Source organism: Pituophis catenifer, unplaced genomic scaffold (genome assembly GCF_029215685.1).
Source record: "Pituophis catenifer annectens isolate HBS135680 unplaced genomic scaffold, rPitCat1.0.hap2 SCAF_2, whole genome shotgun sequence".
Taxonomy (NCBI): Eukaryota; Metazoa; Chordata; class Lepidosauria; order Squamata; family Colubridae; genus Pituophis; species Pituophis catenifer.
In genome coordinates this window covers 102,323,985-102,344,253 of record NW_027256882.1, presented here as the reverse complement: position 1 = coordinate 102,344,253, position 20,269 = coordinate 102,323,985, and the positions used below count along the sequence as shown (strand labels likewise).

Genomic DNA, 20,269 nt, shown 5'->3' with positions numbered 1-20,269 from the left:
TTCTTTTGCCCTCAATCTTTCCCAACATTAGGCTCTTCTCCAGTGAGTCCTTCCTTCTCATTAGGTGGCCAAAGTATTTGAGTTCATCTTCAGGATCTGGCCTTCTAAAGAGCAGTCAGGGTTGATCTCCTTTAAGACTGACCGGTTTGATCGCTTTGCAGTCCAAGGGAGTCTTCTTCAGCACCATAGTTCAAAGACCTCAATTTTTTGATGCTCAGCCTTTCTTATGGTCCAACTTTCACAGCCATACATTGCAACTGGGAAAACCATAGCCTTGTCTATACACACTTTTGTTGGCAGGGTGATGTCTCTGCTTTTTAGAATGCTGTCTAGATTTGCCATAGCTTTCCTCCCCAGGAGTAAGCGTCTTTTAATTTTTTGGCTGCAGTCCCCATCTGCAGTGATCTTGGAGCCCAGGAAAATAAAATTTGTCACTACCTCCATTTCTTCCCCATCTATTTGCCAGGAATTGAGAGGGCTGGATCTTAGTTTTCTTAATATTGAGTTTCAACCCAACTTTTGCACTCTCCTTCACCAGCATCAAGAAGCTTGTTAGTTCCTCTTCGCTTTCTGCCATTAGAGTGTTATCATCTGCATATCTGAGGTTGTTGATATTTCTCCCGGCAATCTTAATTCCAACTTTTGATTCATCTAGCCCCGTCTTTCTCATGATGTGCTCTGCATATAAGTTAAATAGGCACGGTGACAGTTTACAGCCTTGCCGGACTCCTTTCCCAATTTTGAATTAATCAGTGGTTCATGTCCAGTTCTCATTGTTGCTTCTTGACCCGCATATAGATTTCTCAAGAGACAAATAGGATGGTCTGGTACTTCCATCTCTTTAAGAACTTGCAACAATTTGTTGTGATCCACACACTCAAAGGCTTTAGCATAGTCAATGAAACAGAAGTAGATGTTTTTCTGGAACTCCCTAGCTTTCTCCATGATCCAGCAATTTGATTGGCAATTTGATCTCTAGTTCCTTTGCCTCTTGGAAATCCTGCCTGTACTTCTGGTAGTTCTCGATCCACATACTGCTAAAGCCCAGCTTGTAGGATTTTAAGCATAACTTTACTAGCATGTGAAATGAGTGCAATGGTGTGATAGTTTGAACATTCTTTGGCATTGCCTTTCTTTAGAATTGGAATGTAAACTGAACTTTTCCAATCCTGTGGTCACTGTTGAGTTTTCCAAATTTGCTGGCAAATTGAGTGTAGCACTTTTACTGCATCGACTTTTAAGATTTTGAATAGCTCAGCTGGAATACTGTCACCTCCACTAGCTTTGTTGTTGCTCAGATTTCCTAAGGCCCATTTGATTTCACATTCTAGGATGTCTGGCTTGAGGTCAGTGACCACTCCATCGTGGTTATCAGGGACATTAAACTCATTCTTGTATAGTTCTTCTGTGTAATTTTGCCACCTGTTCTTAACCTCTTCTTCCTCTGTAGGTCCCTGCCATTTTGGTCCTTTATCATGCCCATCTTTGCATGAAAAGTTCCCTTCATATCTCCAATTTTCTTGAAGAGATCTCTGGTCCTTCCTATTCTATTGTTTTCTTCTATTTCTTTGCACTGTTCATTTAAGAAGGTATTCTTATCTCTTCTAGCTATTCTCTGGAATTCTGCATTCAATTGGGTGTATCTTTCTCTTTCTGCCTTGCCTTTCACTTCCCTTCTTTCCTCAGCTATTTGCAAAGCTTCCTCAGCCATTTTGCTTTCTTGCATTTTTTTTTTCCTTTGGGATGGTTTAGTTGCTACCTCTTGTACAATGTTCCGAACCTCCATCCATAGTTCTTCAGGCACTCTGTCTATCAGATCTAATCCCTTAAATCCATTTGTTACCTCTACTGTATATTCCATCTTGGATGGCCCTGCATGGCATAGCTCATAGCTTCATTGAGCTGTGCAAGTCCCTTCGCCACAACAAGGCAGTAATCCATGAAGGGGTATTTGCCATCTTATGTACATAAAAATACCTGAAATTCCGTTCTCATTTTGTTTGTGCCTAATATCATATTCAGAATGAACAGACTTTCTGCTTTAATAGAAATTCCTTTCCTACTTAATGTAATACATTAAGGTTTTGTATGCAGATAGACCTCGGCTTATGACAGCAATTGGGACCATAGTTACTGTGGCTAAGCAATGCAATCATAAAGTGTGACATCTTATGATCACATCACCTTTAGCAATGGCAATTCTGGCAGTCCAAGATGCTGTCATTAAGCAAAGACCTTGCCTGACTGTGACTTCTGACTTTCTCATTAACTTTGCTTGCGGGAAACCAGTAAGGAATGTTGTAAATTGTGATCCTTTGTCTGTGGGAGTTGTAACAGTCAGAACTCCAAGAACCTGCCATTAAATTCCCCTCATCTGGTGTCACTGTAACTTTGATTGATCAAGGAACAAATAATCATAGTTGAGGACTACTTTATCTTAAATTTGCTTAACTGTTCTTCCAGTTCTGTCTCCCGAAAAACACCAGAAAAAAATTTACTTTGTTGTATTCTGAAAGAGAAAAAAAAGTGTACTTTTGCAGAATTAGCTTAGAATCAGTCCATGATGTACAGTATTCTGAATGCACAATATATTTTATAATGTTTTTTGCTCCATTATTATTTCCCATTTTTGTTTGTTTTTGACAGACACAACTTCCAGAATTGAACACAGCTGAATCGTCTAGAGTGCTTGCTTTTATTTTCTGGCTAAGGGAGCAAAGGCCTTTCTTTCCTATATTATATATTCTAAGGTAAGTAGAATGTTTGTGAAATTTGATTGGTAGATTGAATGAAAATTTGCACGATTCTGAACACTAACAATTGCATGCATGTAAGTACCTTAAGTTGCAAACTTCCTTCAGTTCATGTTTGGTACAACAAGACACTTCTTTGCAGAGACAGAAAGCATATTCAGTGCAAAAATAAAACTACTAGCCAAAAGTATTAAGTAACACCATGGAAAGGAATAAAAGAAGAGGGTATTGAAGATGATACAAATGGAATTATGAAATCATTAATACTTATTTGCAGGATTGTTAGCTATTTAGACTGTTTAAAATATACAAAGTTCTTTTAATGTAAATATTGCACATTTATTCTATGCATACAATAAATGTTAACTAAATATGATCATTACTAGTGAGTTACTATGATGAATAGTTTTAAAAGGAATAAAGTATATAAGCATGTACTTATAATGGACTTCTGTTTATATTTTAGGGATGAGAGTCCGTGGAAACCAAGTTTCTTACAAAATATGATAGAAGACAGAACAGAATCTGCATTATCGTATTATGAATTTCTTTTGCATATTCAGCAAAAAATGAATAAATGAGCTCTTTTCTTAAATGGTTCGTCTGCTCAAAGGAACGTACCCTCCGTGCAGAACTCTTATTCCTGTAATGCTCCTATAAGTTGTTGGCCTGGTGCAGTTGATGAAAATCTCACTGTGATTCCCCCTCTTCTCCCCCCCCCCCCCAAAAAAAAAGGAAAAAGAAAAGCAAATAAAGGACTGTGGAATCTTTAAGTACACTATTGTGTAGTTGTACGTTAAAACTTTAAAATAAATTTGAATATGTTGGACGCCTTTAATTTACTGCAAAAAATGTTTCACAGTAAGTAATTGTGGCATATGTTAAAAGGCAATATTGGAGAAATGTTTATAAACTAACTTTTTTTACCTTTCATTTTTATTTTTCTGCTTTGTGTTTTGCTGCTAGAATTAAAAACTCCAAGACTTGAGTTTCCAGGAAACTATATTGTCTTGATTATACAATTCATTATTCGTTAAAAGTTGCCTTTTTAAAGGAACAATGAAAAGTACATTGTGAACAAAATATTTGCAGTTTTAATGAGCTTAGTTTCCATTTCTTTTAAACATTGATTATGAAAAGAACAAAAGTAAACTTGAAATAGTCTACTTGGGTTTAAAATGAATATCGAATAATTCATTTGAATACCTTTAGGATGTGTCAGTATTCTAGGTCTTGAAAGATTAATGAGATTACATTATATTCAGTAAGAATTAAAATTTAAAAAGATCTGATGCAGCTGAAAAAAATAGTAAATAATAATTGATCCTAGTTAGCATGATGTGTTTGGTCTTAATTCATTGAAAGTAAATAGGGGAACAGACAGTAAACCAAAAACCATTATTTTCGTATTGTTTTATTAATTTTTCAGTCACCTTTTTGTAATGGGATGAAGTTTTGATAAAATGCTTACTGGTTAAATAATACATTGGAGATGTATTTAATAACTTGTTGAAATCCAGAGGAGCATCAGATTTAGTAATAATAATTTTGCTATTCAACATTTTGAGGTTTTAATGGAAAAACTATAGACAGGAACCCTACTCAATTCAGAATATTCAAATACTGGATAGTTATAAAAGAAAAACCTTAGTTTTATGGTTCCCTGGAAATTGCTATAATTTAAATAATAAGTATATTGACATTTGTAAAACAAGGAACTCTGGTGGTTTATTATGGCAATCATTGGTTTCTACATTGCCCTTTACTTCACTCCCTCGTCCCCACCCAAGAAAAATTGAATATCTTTCTGCTGCAAATCCTTCCTGGTAGTCTTGATAGAATCATTTGCATTGATTTGTTGCTCATTGCTTTAATTTATACAATTTCACCCATCTGAGGAACGGATAAGAGATCATATATGCAGAAAACCAGTCAAGTTTTTTCATAAACTATGGTATTTATCAACTGCCAACTGGAATAGCAATTGTAACAAATGTTATAGTGATACTGTCTGCATCATGATCTACTTAGTTTGTTGGAGTGATTTATGAAGATCTTTAGAAAATGGTTGCTCAACATCTGAAAGAAAGGGGGACATTTCTTTAAAATGATTCAAATATCTAAAAAACTACCTGCTGACTTCAGGAACCTTATAATTGATTTCACGGTTTTAATTATTTTTCATTCAGTTTTGATTTTTTTAAAAAAATATTGGTAATCTAATTCAGAACCATATAATCATGATGAGATATGCACTTGTAAGTATGGAAATCAGTGAGGTGCTTTAAAATACAATATATAGCAGAGAATTAATTAGTTCTACTCCAAAAAATATATACAAACCTTTGTGTATAAACCAGCTTTCTGAAAAGAAGGTATAGGCAAAGATTAGATATAGGGAAGTATGTATCTAGCACCTCATGCTAGCTGTGGGTTCCTCCTTGCTTCATTCAAGTTGGAGCAGAGAATTAGTGTGATCAGATTCTGTAGAACCTGAATGGTAAAATCCTGACAGGCAGCACCATGCCTAACTTTTCTGTATGTAAAAATATTCTGCATGGAGAGGAGGGAAAGGCATGATGTAGACATAGCTCTACTTCATGTAAGATAAAAATAATGGGCTTTGAACGAATTATGGAACCTGATAAACGTATTACAAGAATGCATCCCTAACTAACAAAAAATGTTAGCTGTGAGCATATTATGCTCTTTGGATAGAATATTGTTTAGAAAGTTCATGCACTGTGAAATAGTGAATTTTCTAATTCTTTTTGAGGAGAAAATTGATATCCTCAACTTTTTAAGAAATCCAGGGCAAATCCATGTATAAATGTTAAATCATAATTTATATATGTTTTAGGTTCTTTAATAACATAAGTAATCAAGAGTAGCCTTGATGCTCCCATCTCAGCATGGCAGTCACCAGCAAATGTTCTCTATTTTTCTAGTTCAAGATTTTAAAGAATAATTAATATGATTTACCAATATTCTAGATTTGATCGTGCAACAACATATTAACATTTACTTTTCTGTAACTTAATTTGCATTTGAATAAATTTTGATTGTTTTGCAATAATGCGGAAAAACTTGTTTATTCAAGGTTAATTTAACAGAATATATATATATATATATTCAGAATATTAAGGGACCATCAAATGTGACAAGCCTTCTCTTCACTAACTACATATTAAATTCTTGGTCAATTTGATTTTGTAAAGTAGTGTAAAATATTGTAATATTAATCCTTGTTTTCTGAACTCAGACATTGATCTTTAGTGTGCAATTGTAAACCTTGCTCTTCTGACTTGAAGGCAAGGTTTTACTTGTTCCCCTTTTTACAGTTTGTAATTTTCACTGTTTTATTCCTGTAAAAAGTCATTTGTAACACATGCAAATGCTTATTTTAGCTGTGCTAATTTATCAAATTTGGCTACTCAATAAAATTAATTGAAAGAGCTTGCATAGAATTTTATCAGTGTTTTTATAAACAAAATGGAATATGCAGAGACTATCTGACCATTTAATGAATAAAATGATTTTCAGTACATAAAGAGGTACTTCTATGATTAGACCTGGGGATTAATGCTGTTTAAATGCAGTGCAAATTGTGAACAGATTGAAATACAAGCATTTTAATTTATTTTTACCAAAAAGCAAGTATTATTCTTCTGATGTGGTAAATTTCACATTCAGCAATTAGTTTCAATAAATATGCAGATTTATAATGTAAAGAATTGCTGGGTCATTGACTAAAATATGATGGTCTGACTATTAATTAGAATGCTCCTCTGAGAATTGCAACTAATCAACTTCAAGCCAGTTAAATTTCAATAATCATATTAGACTCTTTTATTGTCTAATGGATACACAGTATCAGAAAATATTATATCTCAACCTATCCACAATTTTAACCAGTACATCTATGTACATAAAAACTTTGGAAAGTGAATTAAAAACTTCAGTATTTATTTGGAATAGTATAGCACCGTGCTGGCGAACCTATGGCACACGTGCCAGAGGTGGCACACAGAGCCATCACTGTGGGCACACACGCTATTACCAGCTGCTCTTCTGGTTTCCGGGGTGTGCATGCGTGCCAGTCAGCTGGTCTTTGAGTTTCCGGGGCTGCAGCATGCACGCAGGTGCATATGCATTCCAGTTTGGGCACTCGGTGCCAAAAAGGTTTGCCATCACTAGTATAGCATTGTGTTAAATTAGCTCAGAATTAATTTTTCATGTAAGATTAACATTTTTGGAAGTATTTTATTATTTTTCACAAAGGTAGCTCAGCTAGCTTTTTCTTAGATTGCATATAATAGCTTATTCATTATAATTACTTAAATCATTTTGTCCTGTATCCAGGAAACACATTTGGTTATAAGCAAAATATTATAGATACTGTCAAGCCTTAGCAGTGAAAGCATTTGACTAACTTTAACTGGGTTGAGAGGCCAAGTAGATCTGACCCTGATTAGAAATGGACAGGGAACTTTAATGGAAAACAAGGGCTTAAAACTAAACTTAAACTTAAAACTAGGCTGGGAAGTTATCTCACAAAAAAGCAATGGCAAATCACTTCTCTGTTATCAATGGAACAATGGAACAGAAGGCAAAAATTAACATTTAGAACTATATTTCTGTGGTTACAAACTTGCTAAAAATAAGTAACATATATGATTGGGTTCAGTGAAGAACAAGCTTAAAGGGTTATTATTTTTCTTCCCCTATAATCCTTTGTATCCTTCTCCTATACAGGCAGTCCTCAACTTCTGACCACAATTGAGCACAAAATTTCCATTACTAAACAATACAACTGTTAAGTGAATTTTGCTCCATTTTATAATCCTTGCCACAATTATGCAAACCACTGCAGTTGTTAGTAACATGGTTGTTAAGTGAATCTGGCTTCCCCATTGATTTTGTGTATCAGAAGATTGTAAAAGGTGATCACATGTCCCTTGGACAGTGCAGCCATCATAAATTCATGCCAGTTGTCAAGCATCACTCTGGCGATGCTGCAATATCATAAGTGAAAAACAGTCATAAATCACTTTTTTCAGTGCTGCTGTAACTTTGAACAGTCACTAAATGAATGGTTGTAAATTGAGGAGTACCTGTAAATCTTTGTGCTGTCCCCCAAGAGAATACTGAAGGTTGAAGATCGTTCTGAAATGGTGGGGGAAGTAAAATGAAAATAGCAGAAATATAACATGAATTATAGGACATGTGCCTATGAAAGCCTTTATGTGCATCTCTCTGACCTCTCCAAAAGTTAGCAAATTTTAACTTTTAATGTGGTAACTGGGGAAAATGTAAAAAATGAAAAGTAATTAAAACTATATTTGAATGACACATAAATCAGATCAACATTAATTTTGCCATCCTATATTTTTGGACTGTAATCTCTAATGTATTGTACCACTCAACGTACAACCCTTGGCTAAAAATATGATTGTACACTGATATTTAAAACTAAACCATTAAAGAAAATAATTAAAATTAGAAGACACAGAACTGTTCCTACTGGTATTTCATTTGATATCTCAAATCTAAAGAACAAAATTTGAAAAGCATTTTCTGAGTATAATTTTCAAGCCACCTATTTTCATGCCATGAAGCCCACTTTAAATTAGCTTGCTATTCAGCATAATGTGGGTATCTTTATCAAAAACTTCCTTTAACTTGAAGCATATTTTCTCAACAACATTTTAATAATCTATTAAGGAAGTTGTCAGATTGGAATTGATAAGCTTATTAGAGAAGAATTTGTTTTGATCAAATTCATGCTAGCATCTGGCAATTACTAGCTTTTTATTATCTACTCTAGAATCTCAGTGTTGGAATGATCCATAATATGCTGATTTTTTTAAAAGATACACAACATCTGGCACTTTAGTAATTTCCAAATTTTCCAATAGTATGTAAGCATTCATCTAGATTGTAGTTAGTTCATTCAATAACCTTGGATGCAAACATCTGATCCTAAAGTTTTAAACTAATCCAAAATATGGAAGTTTCTCTCCTCTTTATGTTGAACTCAAACTTCAATTTTGCCAGTCAGTTTCTTGATGAAACAATTTTTTGGGGAGTCCGAACCAAAGTTGGAGTTGAGTAGCTTTCTTTTCTATCTGTTAATATTTGAACTTCTTTATTGAGCAGTTATTATAGTGAATATTTTATTTTGAAAGCGTCCAAGAAGCCCTTTTTGTTATATGTATCTTTTCTTCAGCTCATTCTGAAATGTTGATTTTTGGACACTGGTTCTACTATTCTGAGTTAGTGGACCTATTTTGTAGTCCGAGTTACTTGACCTTTTTTGTGGACCTTTTTTTAGCAAGCCAAGATTTTGTCAAATAACAAAACATAAGATGTGATACAACTCTACCCTTCTGTACTTTCATGCAAGTCATAGTAGTACCAAAGGAGTAATGATTAATGTTATAATACATCAAAATGCCCATGATCCTAACATAGTTTACTTTTCAAATTTGCCTTTTTTTTCTCTTCATTAGCCCCACAAATTTAACTGTCCCTTTTTTCTCTCTCTTTGAAATTGTTTGCCAAGTTCTTTTAAAATCCCTTTCTCTAAGCCAGACCTGGGTATTTTACGGTTCCAGGCCACATACAGCTCACATAAGAAATTAAAAATCATATGTAAATAAGTGTAGTCCATACACACAATGCAACTACATTGCTTCTATTTTGAAGGCGACTGCAATTCATTTTTCAACGTACGTGTGTGGGTGCGTATGTGTGTGGGTGCATGCCTATGAACCTCCACACTCCCAGTTTCTCATGTAGCCCATTGAGAAAATTGCCCAACCCTGCTCTAGGCTTTGAGCTTTTCCCCATTAGCTCCTTCTGACATGGGATAACACTTATTATTGAATTTATTAAAATCTTAGCTAATATGCTTTGCTATTGTAGAGAGTTAGCACCCACCACTCTCCTAGAAGAATAAAGTATTTTGAGAAATGTTAAAAAGGCAGAATATTATATCTGCCTGGATGAGAAATGGAAAAATGTGCTCTTGGAAAGCAGCCCTCACCTTCCTTAATAGCCCACAGCAGATGTCAGCATTTAAGAGATAAGTTCTATTCTAGCTCTATGCATAAGCAACTTAAGAGATAAGTTGTATTCTATCTCTTGTTATTAGTTGCGAAGTCGTGTCCGATCCATCACGACCTCATGGACAATGTTCCTCCAGGCTTTCCTGTCCTCTATCATCCTCTGGAGTCCATTTAAGCTCACGCCCACTGCTTCAGTGATTCCATCCAGCCACCTTATTCTCTGTCGTCCCCTTCTTCTTTTGCCCTCAATCTTTCCCAGCATTAGGCTCTCCTCCAGTGAGTCCTTCCTTCTCATTAGGTGGCCAAAGTATTTGAGTTTCATCTTCAGGACTTGTCAGAGCAGTCAGGGTTGATCTCCTCTAGGACTGACCGGTTTGATCGCCTTGCAATCCAAGAAACTCGCAGGAGTCTTCTCCAGCACCATAGTTCAAAGGCCTCAATTCTTTGGCGCTCAGCCTTTCTTATGATCCAACTTTCACAACCATACATTGCAACTGGGAAAACCATAGCCTTGACTATACGTACTTTTGTTGGCAGAGTGATGTCTCTGCTTTTTAGAATGCTGTCTAGATTTGCCATAGCTTTCCTCCCCAGGAAATTCTATCTCTATTCATAAGCAAATTCCCTGCAGCAAGGTCTGAACAAAGGTAGGGTTAGCCCTCAGCCACAATAGGAATTGCCCAACAAGCCCCTTCATTGCATCAGCCAAACTTCAACCAAACCTGGGATGTAAGACAACCTACAGAGCCAGCTATGACCCCTACAGCAGCCAAAAGAATACATGTTCTTGCACAGGAATAGGGAAGTTCAAGTTCAAAGGCCAAGAGAAGGTACAAATACTCCTCATTCTCAACTCCATGTGGTCAGCTGCCCACAATCACACCTGCTTGGTGGTTCTGCTTCATCATTAAACCATCTTTCCAATCAGCCTCCAGCCTCCATTTTGTCTCCAGTGCCTTTCTCCTGGCTTGGAACTGAGCTAGATGGATATTTCTTCCAACACTATGCTCAGCTTTATTTCCTCTTAAAAGCAAAAGTTCCAACATTGTATTTTTTCCTTCCAACATCCCTGCTTCCATTTCCTATTTCTTTGCCTCACCATTCTTTATTCCAAACCATGATTATATAGTGGATCTTATTTGTAGCACTCAAAATTATTAAAAAATCATTCCTAACCACTTTTATCCTAAAGTATTACAAAACATTACATTTGTGGCATTTTTATTTAAATTACATTAACTCTATAGTTTGCAAATCTGTAACTCAGTAAAAACATGAAATTCAATTACACCAAATAAATCTAAACTATTTTAATAAACTAATAGAAAACAAGTCTAGCAAAAAATCACTTTAAAAAAAGTTCAATATAAAAGATGAAGAATAAAATAATTAAAATAAAGATATGCAAGCCAAAGGCTAGAGGGAAAAAATCCTTGGCTAAGTACTTTTGGGATTAGAATGGAAAATAATTTTGGTATTTCCTTAATTATTTTGGTGATAAACCATCAACTCCCGCTATCAGCTGGCTGCCAATTGAAATCCGCGGAGCCCCGCCTAAACCATCCCGCATCTGACCGTGACGGAAGCGATTATGATTTCTTTTTCCTAACCGATGAGATCATACTCAACTTTTCACCCGCTTCACTCCAGAAGCCTTTTCCGCCATCTTTTGCTAGGGTCGGCGCTTCTGTACAACGGCTTTAAACTTGCCGCCGTCACCGAGCTGCCGCTTTTGCTCTAACAGGGAGACCCTCATCTAAGATGGCGTCGCTCGTTTCAGCGTCTGAAGGCGGTCCTCAAATGGCGCCAGTTGCGCTTGCGCGTTAGAGAGCGGCTGTGGGAGAGGGGGCCTGGTGATTTCCATTGTATTACTTGAGGAGAGAAAAGCCTTGAAGGTGGTCGCGGCTCTTTCGGCGAGCGACGGGTCATGGAGCCGGATCCTGTGGAAGGAGACGGGTTTGGTAGCAGCCACCACGAAGGAACCGGCGGATCTTCCCCACCGCTGAGGGGACTCACCGCCTCTCAGCGGAGGGCCGAGATTCGCCGGCGAAAGCTCCTGATGAACTCGGAGGAGCGGATCAATCGCATTATGGGCTTCCATCGGCCGAAGGCGGGTGAGGACGGGGTATGGCCTGGGATTGGGGGGCCCCGGGCGAGGAAAACCCAGGCCGCGGCCGGAGGGAGGCGGGGATTTGGCGGGAGCACCCTTTTCTTCCGTCTTCTCAAAACCCTCACATCATCATCATCATCATCATCATTATTATTATTCCCCCGAGGTTAAAAATATGGCCTTTTTTTGCAGCAAAACTTCGTTTCCATCAACACTGCAAACGGCTGACTCAGGTAGCAGCCAGGTGTTTGGCGCTTCGAGCTCCTCAAATATAAAATGAGTCGTCATTGTTGGATAACGAAAATTTAATGGAGTTGCTTTCTGATACGTTTTAAACCCCATTATTTGTTTAAATGGGACCGGCCCAGTCAAATAGTTACACTATTGTTTTCGGGAACTGCATTCTCATTTTTGAAAGGGAAAAAAAAGGTCAAATTTGAATAGCTTTAATAAAAACGCAATGTCTGTGAGTTCATCCAATCAAGAAAATCTTACCTTAGTAAATAGCATTTTAGCATAATTGGTGGTATCTTAGTTGCTATCTTAAATTTGGGGAAGGAGTTGAGATTTGTAAAAGGATTATTACATTTTTAGTCTTGCCAATAGCAATGGATGCCATGTTGAGGACACTGCCCTTGCAGCTGAAAATGCAAAGGATCTGCAAGCTTAGCCTGGCCAGGTGGCTCAGTGGCTAAGACACTGAACTTGTCAATCAGAAAGTTCGGTGGTTCGAATTCCTAGTATAGGTCTCCTGCGTGAGCAGGGGGTTGGACTAGATGACCTCCAAGGTCCCTTCCAACTGTTACTGTTGCCTAGCTCTAATAATAAAAATCAAATAAGGTAGTCCTTGACTTACAATCACAACTAAAGCTAAAATTTCCATTGCTAAGCAAGACATTTGTAAAGTGACTTGCCCCCATTTTATGACCTTTTTTGCCATAGTTGCTAAGTGAATCACTGCAGTTGTTAAATGAATCATATGGGTTTTAAGTGAATCTGGCTTCCCCACTTGACTTTGCTTGTTGGAAGCCTTCTAGGAAGTTTACAGATGGTGAACACATGTCCCTGAGACAGTGCAACTGCCATAAATACATGCCAGTTGCCAGGTGCCCAAATTTTGATTGTGTGACCATAGGGAAGCTACAGTGGTTGTAAGTATGAAAACTGGTCATTAGTCACTTTTTTAGTGCTGTTGTAACTTCAAACGGTCACTAAATAATTATAAGTTATAAGTGGAGGACTACTTGTACCCTAGTGGAAAAATGGAACTAAAATTAAATATAAAGAAGACTCTACATCAGGTAGAGTAATCAGACCTAGACGATATTGCAGTGGTAGATAGCCTCTGCTTTTTGGATCAACCATCAACAGTTAAGGAAATCAGCAGTCAAGATATATGCCACAAAGTAGGGTAGAGCAACCATGAAGGTTTTGGAAAATATGTTCCTATACCATGATCTCTCTATTATCTATAAAGATCAGAATTATGTAAGAATTCTCTGTGACAGAATAGGTATCATTTTAAGATGACTTTATTGTGAGCTAGAGATGCATTAAAGGTGACTACATGAAGTTTCCTAAGCATGGTTAGAGAATATCTTAATTATATACTTAACAGGATATGGGAATAAGTGACTAGTCCAACTCTCTAGGCCACAGGTGTCAAACTCGCTGCGTCATGCTGTCGTGTGACGTTTCGTGATGTTTTTCCCATTTGCGGAGCTGGGGTGGGCGGGGCCTGCACATGATGCATCCGGCCCCCGGGCTGCCAATTTGATACCTCTATTCTAGGCAGTACATTATATGATTACCTTTGATATTTTAAATAATTTTTTCAATGCACAAATGTAAGCCAATGTGAAATTGTGATTGAGAGTTGATTATTACTGGGGATTTACTCATTTCTTTTGAGCAATTGAAAGATATGCACCACTGTATTTTTGCATACAACATTGCTTTATAGTGACAATTAGGATGTACATAGATAATTTCAGTGGCTTCTCATTATTATTGACAATGGAACATTTGGGCATATGATTCTTTGAGAAGCAAGAAAAAATTGAAGGAGTTATAAAAAAATAAACAATATTTATGAGTGTGTATGTGTGTGTATTCTTTTATATTTCAACAGTTTTCATCCTTTTCAGATTGGGATGCACTTCTAAAATTTACTGAATAAATATGTTTGCTAATATCTCTGAGAGCTACAGATAAAGGTATTAGAAAAAACTACATTATTAATGTCTAACAGATTCATTACATATGGCACAATTCCTAAACATATATTCTATGCAGAAAATATTGTTGAACATACATCATAATAAGGTATACTTGATTTACTATTCATTTAACAACCATTTGAATGATAACGATCATTTTATGACAATACTGAAAAAATGTTATGACTGGTCTTCTTACTTATGACCATCGCAGTTCCCTCGGCGATCAAAATTTGGGTGCTTGGTAACTGGCATATATTTATGCCTATTTCAGTGTCCCAGGATCACATGTTCATTATTTTCCACCTTCAAATCAAGGACCTTCTGTACTTTCCTCTGCTGAATCTGTTGCGATTCTGGGCAATTTATAATATATTTATATTTAAAGAAGTGCACATGGGAAAGAATGACTTTTAAATGTGGTTAGGTAGAAAAGGACTCTGGCTAACTGAAGCATCGTATCATTGGTTGACATCCTGTACTTTATCCTACCCTCTAAGAATTTATTATCAACTTCAAATTTTGGTATAATTTCAGTTTTTGTTCTGTTCTCTTTAGATGATGACACTCATTCAGAAACTAAGCTTCAACTGGAACAGGATAAACCAATTTGCCTTCCTGCTCCTGTTTCCAAACGGGTTGTGCTGGGTGATACTGTCTGCAATTTATCAGGAACGGCTGACCACACAAGCAGTTTAGCAGAGCACAAAGGAGAGAAAATAGACTTATTTAGCAAAACTCATGAAATTGGTAGCGATGGCAGCAGTGAGCTCCGGCAACGCAATAGAGGGGAATTGTTGGACGTTCCACAGAGAGCACCACGCCATGGATTGGATCAGTATTTATCAAGGTTTGATGAAGCGATGAAGCTTAGAAACCAGCTGATGAATGAGAAGCCAAGTCAAGAAAATGGAAACGTTGTGGAGGAATTTGATTCCTTTCACATTTTTAGATTGGTGGGCTGTGTACTCCTTGCCATTGGCGTTAGAGTTTTTGTATGCAAATATTTGGTACGTTTTTTTAAAAAAAAATCTTACTATTTTCATTTTTCTCCCCTTTTTTTTTTTTTGTCTTGGTTGCCTTGCTGGCAGGTTTGTAAAGTAGTACATGTATGGGGGTAATTATGCTAAACAATTATTTTCTCATGGCTAAATAGATTCAGGTCCAAATCCATAAAACCCATTTATTGTTTCTAGCAGTAATTGTTAAGAACTGTGTGAAAGTCAGAGCATCTTTACAATAAGTTAGTACAGGAACTTACTTAATGACCACAATTGGGACCGGCCACTCCGTTGCTAAGTGATGCAGTTGTTAAGCAAAACAGATGATCATGCTAGACTTGCGATGTCAGTTCTACTATGGTTGTTAAACAAATCACTTGTTATTAAGCATGACATCATGTGACCACAGCTTGCAGCTTTCTGCCAGTTTCTCCATTGTCTTTACTTGTCAGAATCCAGTTGTGAAGCTGACCATTGGCAATTACATATCCATGGGATGCTGTGACTCTTACAGTTGTGCGCCACTTGTGGGCAAATTTCTCCTTTACCAACATAAATTCTGGGCTCAACTTTGGTCGTCAGTTGAGGACTTCCTGTCTTGCACTTCATTCTTGGCATCAATTAAGCATTAGAAGGGGATGGAAATCCAGGTAGAAAGCAGTGGCTGTGTACCCTCTTTTTTGTTAACCATTTGAATAGTCCTAAAGCACAGCTGACAATCATCCCTTCAAAGTAACCCTAACTAATGCATTTTAATATTATGCACTGGATGCTCAAATAGCTTTGTTGGAAATAAGTGATAGGCCTGGTTTAATTATCATTAATACATTGCTATTTAACTTATCACAGATCTACCCATCTCAGTAGCAGTGACTAAATATATTTAACACCTATGAGTTGTTCTTAAATGCAATATATTTGATTAGTAGCATTTTTAAAAAGTGCTTTTTTTTCATTTTTTAATTAAATCATTGAAATGTTCTACAAGAAATAGAAGCTTTCCTTGAAAGCATCTATTTAGTATGATTTCTCATGATTATTTGCTAAAGTATATAATTTTTTATTGTTTTTTCTGCAGTCAATATTTGCTCCATTCCTTACTTTACAACTTGCATATATGGGACTGTCAAAGTATTTCCCTAAGGTAAGTGTTTTGTTAGAAAAATCAGAGAAATCCTTAACATTTCTAACTTGGAGTGACCAAGGATGGGAGGAGTCACTTTAGTGATGACTGATGTGATAGGCTTAGACTTGGGAGATTCATATTCTCAGTCAACCATAGAGTCCTTTGGGTGATCCTAGGCTAATTGTTTCCTTATTTGGAATAAGTTGTGGGGGGAAGAAGAATAGGTTCTATAACATTTAAAATGAAATAAGATGCTATAAGATGAAAGTTCTGAAAAATTAAACTTTGTTGTTTTTTTGCAGAGTGAAAAGAAGACAAAAACTACTGTATTAACTGCTGCTCTTTTACTGTCTGGGATCCCTGCAGAAGTAATTAGTCGTTCCATGGACACTTACAGCAAAATGGGGGATGTCTTTACAGACCTTTGTGTTTATTTCTTTACTTTCATGTTCTGTCATGAACTGCTTGTGTTTTTTGGCTCAGAAGTGCCATGATAATAGCTGTGGGATTCAATACATCAGCAGGACTATTTTAGTCTTGAGTTCATTCACACCCTTCTGTAAATATATAAACAGGGTTAAATGTTCATCAGTTCTTTCTTCTTTCTTAATTCAGTGTACTTTAATCATAGCTATGAAGGAAAAGCTGCATTCCCAACTATGAGGGTGAATTATTACAGGTTAGGTATCATAAGTGTGATTTCAAACATGGAAGACAGTGTAACAATGTTTCAGAAGTGGGCCTTTCCTGCTACTAAGGAAGACATTAGTTTTCCCACTATTGCTGATGCCACCTTGTACTTTAATATTTCTCTTTGGACATGAAACCCCAAGCAACTGAGGTATTGTGTGGTTGACCGAATTATATTTTATGGCTTTGTTCCAGAATTCTTATCTGCAGAATTTATACTGAAGCTCCTGTTGAGCAAAAGGTGGAAAGCTATTTTGGCCTGTTCCTCCATATCATGTGCCCCTTAAAACATTGGGATAAGTACCCTCTGCAACATCATACAAAGGGCACAGGCAGTTGAAAGGGATAGTAGGAAGTGCTTCTCTTTCTTCCATCAGAAGCCCATGCTTGAAACTTGACCTTTTCCACAAATGGAAAGAGACCTACTGTGGATCAATCGAGAATGATTTCTTAAGGTCATTCCTCTGTGTTAATATTTGTCACTTCAATATACTAGTTCATACTTTGAGCAAGTGGCATATGCTGATAAAAATGCTGATAAAATTCAGAGGCTTCTGGTTTTAGGAATGTAATTAGACTGGGTCAAATTATTTTTTTGTCATCTCCATTACAGGTGGTAATGTTCTGTTGATAATATAGAAAGATGAATTTAAAAATAGTGCAATCTGACTTGACATTTGTGTACCTTCCCATTTGAATTGGAATCTTGCTAATTCTGTTTACATGAATTATGAATATGCTGCATTAAATGGACGCTGCAGATTGAAATACTGGTCTTTGGGTTATTAGCTCTTTGAACAGTTAAGTATCACCAGTTTTATTCATCTCTTTGACATTTCAGTAAATTTTAGATTTTTTTCTTTGTACAACAAATTAGGTCAAGCTTCGGTATCTTCTCCCGTATATTTTCTTTTCAAGAATATGTGCATGTGATGTTTAGCATCTTTACCTAAACACCAAGGTACGCTGCAGTGCAAGAAGGTGCAAATTAATATTTTACTCCAGTGATAGTCAAGTGTTTAATATGCATAATATTTTAGAAAACAGGTAGCAGAAAATATGGTCTGTTTATAGTAGAATGCTAATTTTAAAATATATGAATTGGTTCTTATAAACCCATCTGAAAACAATTACTTGAAGTATCTTCCACTGAAGTTAGCAAATCCTGATGTTCCTTTTTGAAATGTTTTGTTTCCTGGCCTCCTCTATAGTCAAGCCTTAACTCAGTTTTAAAATTGGTACCCTTTTATAGTTTTGTATTTATACAAGCAATTTCCCACATGTTTTCATTTCACATTTATGTAGCCAATCACATTGGCTATAAATAATAAAATATGGCAGACTTTATTAGTTGATCTTAATTTGCATTAGATTCCATTATGGGCTGAAGAAGATGTGTCATATATTTGCAATCCTTTCTTATGTTACAGTTCTTCCCTATCTTACCTTGTCACTGTTATGTATATGTAGCCCATTCTCAGTACCTGTAAGTAGTTCTATCTTGCAAAGATTTGGAAAGTAATCAAAGACAGAAATTATACAGTGGAACATTTTCATTCTGAAAAATGAGATGACTTTTTTCTTGGGTTTTAATTTTTGAAGTGTCTGCTGTCAAATAGCTTGACTTAATTGGAAATGTCTTTTGCTTTGCTTACAATTATTACAGATAATTTAATTTTACAGACTAAATTAAAACACAATTGGGTTTTTAAATACTTGATAGAAAGTTAAATTGGTTCTTCCTTTATAATGGACTCCTAAATTTCCTTACATTGTAATTTCAGTGATTGCATTTACTGAACCAAATTTTACCATTGCTCCTTGGAAAAAGTGTTTTGGAGATTAAGTCATGGCTGATATACACAAAGAAATGTGCATATTTTGGCAATGCAGTTTCATTCGGTTTAAAAAACAAATTTGTCTCTTTACAACATGAACTATAATGGAAATACCTTGAAAAAAGTCTATTTTTAGGTTTTTACTCTACACATTAATTTTTCTAAATTCCTATAATTCATATTTTTGATGATGGACCTTCAAATATTAATAAAATAGCATAAATCTAAGATCTTGTTTGATATATTTTTACTTCAAAAAGCAAACGTAGGTATAGAATTATCAATCCCAACTCTTGATATTTTGATAGTATAGACTGTTTTTAGATAGTGATTCTAGAAGATGCAAAAAAAAAAAAGCACTCATTTCATAGAAGATAAAACAGATAAAAGTAGGAAAATTAATGACCAACACATTAAGATGGAGATCTTCATGTTTTTCCCAAATCCTTGCTTCATAAAAACAAAGATTTTGATGTTCTAAAACCCACCACAACAAAACACTTAGCTATTCACCCATCTATACTTTTTTTAAAAAGGGTGAGGAGGGGAGGGCAATAGAAAACATCATAAACAAGATTCAAGTTAAAAAAATTATCAGTGCTGCATTGAAAAATGTGCAAAATATCTTCAAGTGTGGCCCCTTTCTAAGGAAATTGCTAGTATCACTATTTGCAGGTTTTTTGGTGTCCTTATTTTTAATATATTTTACATATTTAAATGCAAATAGAAAATAATTGGGCAGAGAGCCTGGTGGTTTAAAAGTAAGTTTCTCCAAGCACAAAGAAGGAACAGCTCTCCTGTGCTGTCTAAAAATATGTATATGATGAAATAACAAGCTGCTTTGTATGCTTCCTTATCCATAATTTGAACTTTCTCTGTAAAAATCTCACATTGTTGTAATTGTTGCATTGATTCTGTTAAATGCATTGAAGCTATATATGTTATAATTATTTATGCTTTGGCATTACTTGAATATACATTAAAATGTCTGCAAAGGCCAGATTTCGTTAATTTTCCTTATTTCTGAATTAGTAATTTAGGACACAACTTTCTGATTCCAGGAGGATTAAGGAAATAAATCAAACCTTTGTAGCTGAATTTAACAGTGTCCTACCTACTATCTGCTGGATAGAACACTTCCTGGATGTATAAAACAAAACAAAACAAAACAAAATGTTTGGAAAGTCTGGTTATTTCTACATTTCTTTGGTAGTAAACTTGTTATATAAGAACAGCTTTATCCTTTATCCTCCATATGATCCATAAGAATTCATTCCTCAAATCCGCTGTCTTTGACTTTGTGATCTCTTAATGTGATTACCATGGAGATTCTTGAGAATATGACACAGATATTGTCATGAGAATGCCAGAAATTTCCAAAACAGACTAATAGAAGAATGCATTTGTAAAGATAGTCTAGGATTTCAGGTAAAACATGCAATTGGTCTTTTAGAAAACTAAT

General features: G+C 35.8%; 2 protein-coding genes across 2 annotated transcripts in view; both read left to right on the top strand.

The window, feature by feature from the left end:
- The window catches only part of SEC24A (SEC24 homolog A, COPII coat complex component), a 39,833-nt gene extending 36,126 nt beyond the window's left edge, over positions 1-3,707 (top strand). The window contains exons 22-23 of the mRNA XM_070937292.1: positions 2,647-2,750; positions 3,220-3,707. Coding sequence (XP_070793393.1) covers positions 2,647-2,750; positions 3,220-3,334 — 219 coding nt within the window. The 3' untranslated portion in view covers positions 3,335-3,707. The remainder of the gene's footprint in view (positions 1-2,646; positions 2,751-3,219) is intronic.
- Positions 3,708-11,686: 7,979 nt separating this feature from the next.
- CAMLG (calcium modulating ligand) lies at positions 11,687-19,764 on the top strand. The gene is made up of 4 exons (XM_070933911.1): positions 11,687-11,937; positions 14,711-15,162; positions 16,232-16,297; positions 16,582-19,764. The coding sequence occupies exons 1-4, from the start codon at positions 11,751-11,753 to the stop codon at positions 16,771-16,773; spliced, it is 897 nt and encodes a 298-aa protein (XP_070790012.1). The 5' UTR covers positions 11,687-11,750; the 3' UTR covers positions 16,774-19,764.
- The last annotated feature ends 505 nt before the right edge of the window (positions 19,765-20,269 follow it).

Excerpts from the sequence above, each read along its gene's own strand:
- CAMLG (XM_070933911.1), top strand. The coding sequence starts at position 11,751 with ATGGAGCCGGATCCTGTGGAAGGAGACGGGTTTGGTAGCAGCCACCAC. Across the intron at positions 11,938-14,710 it reads CTTCCATCGGCCGAAGGCGG|ATGATGACACTCATTCAGAA; the intron begins GTGAGGACGGGG and ends TGTTCTCTTTAG. Across the intron at positions 15,163-16,231 it reads TTTTTGTATGCAAATATTTG|TCAATATTTGCTCCATTCCT; the intron begins GTACGTTTTTTT and ends TTTTTTCTGCAG.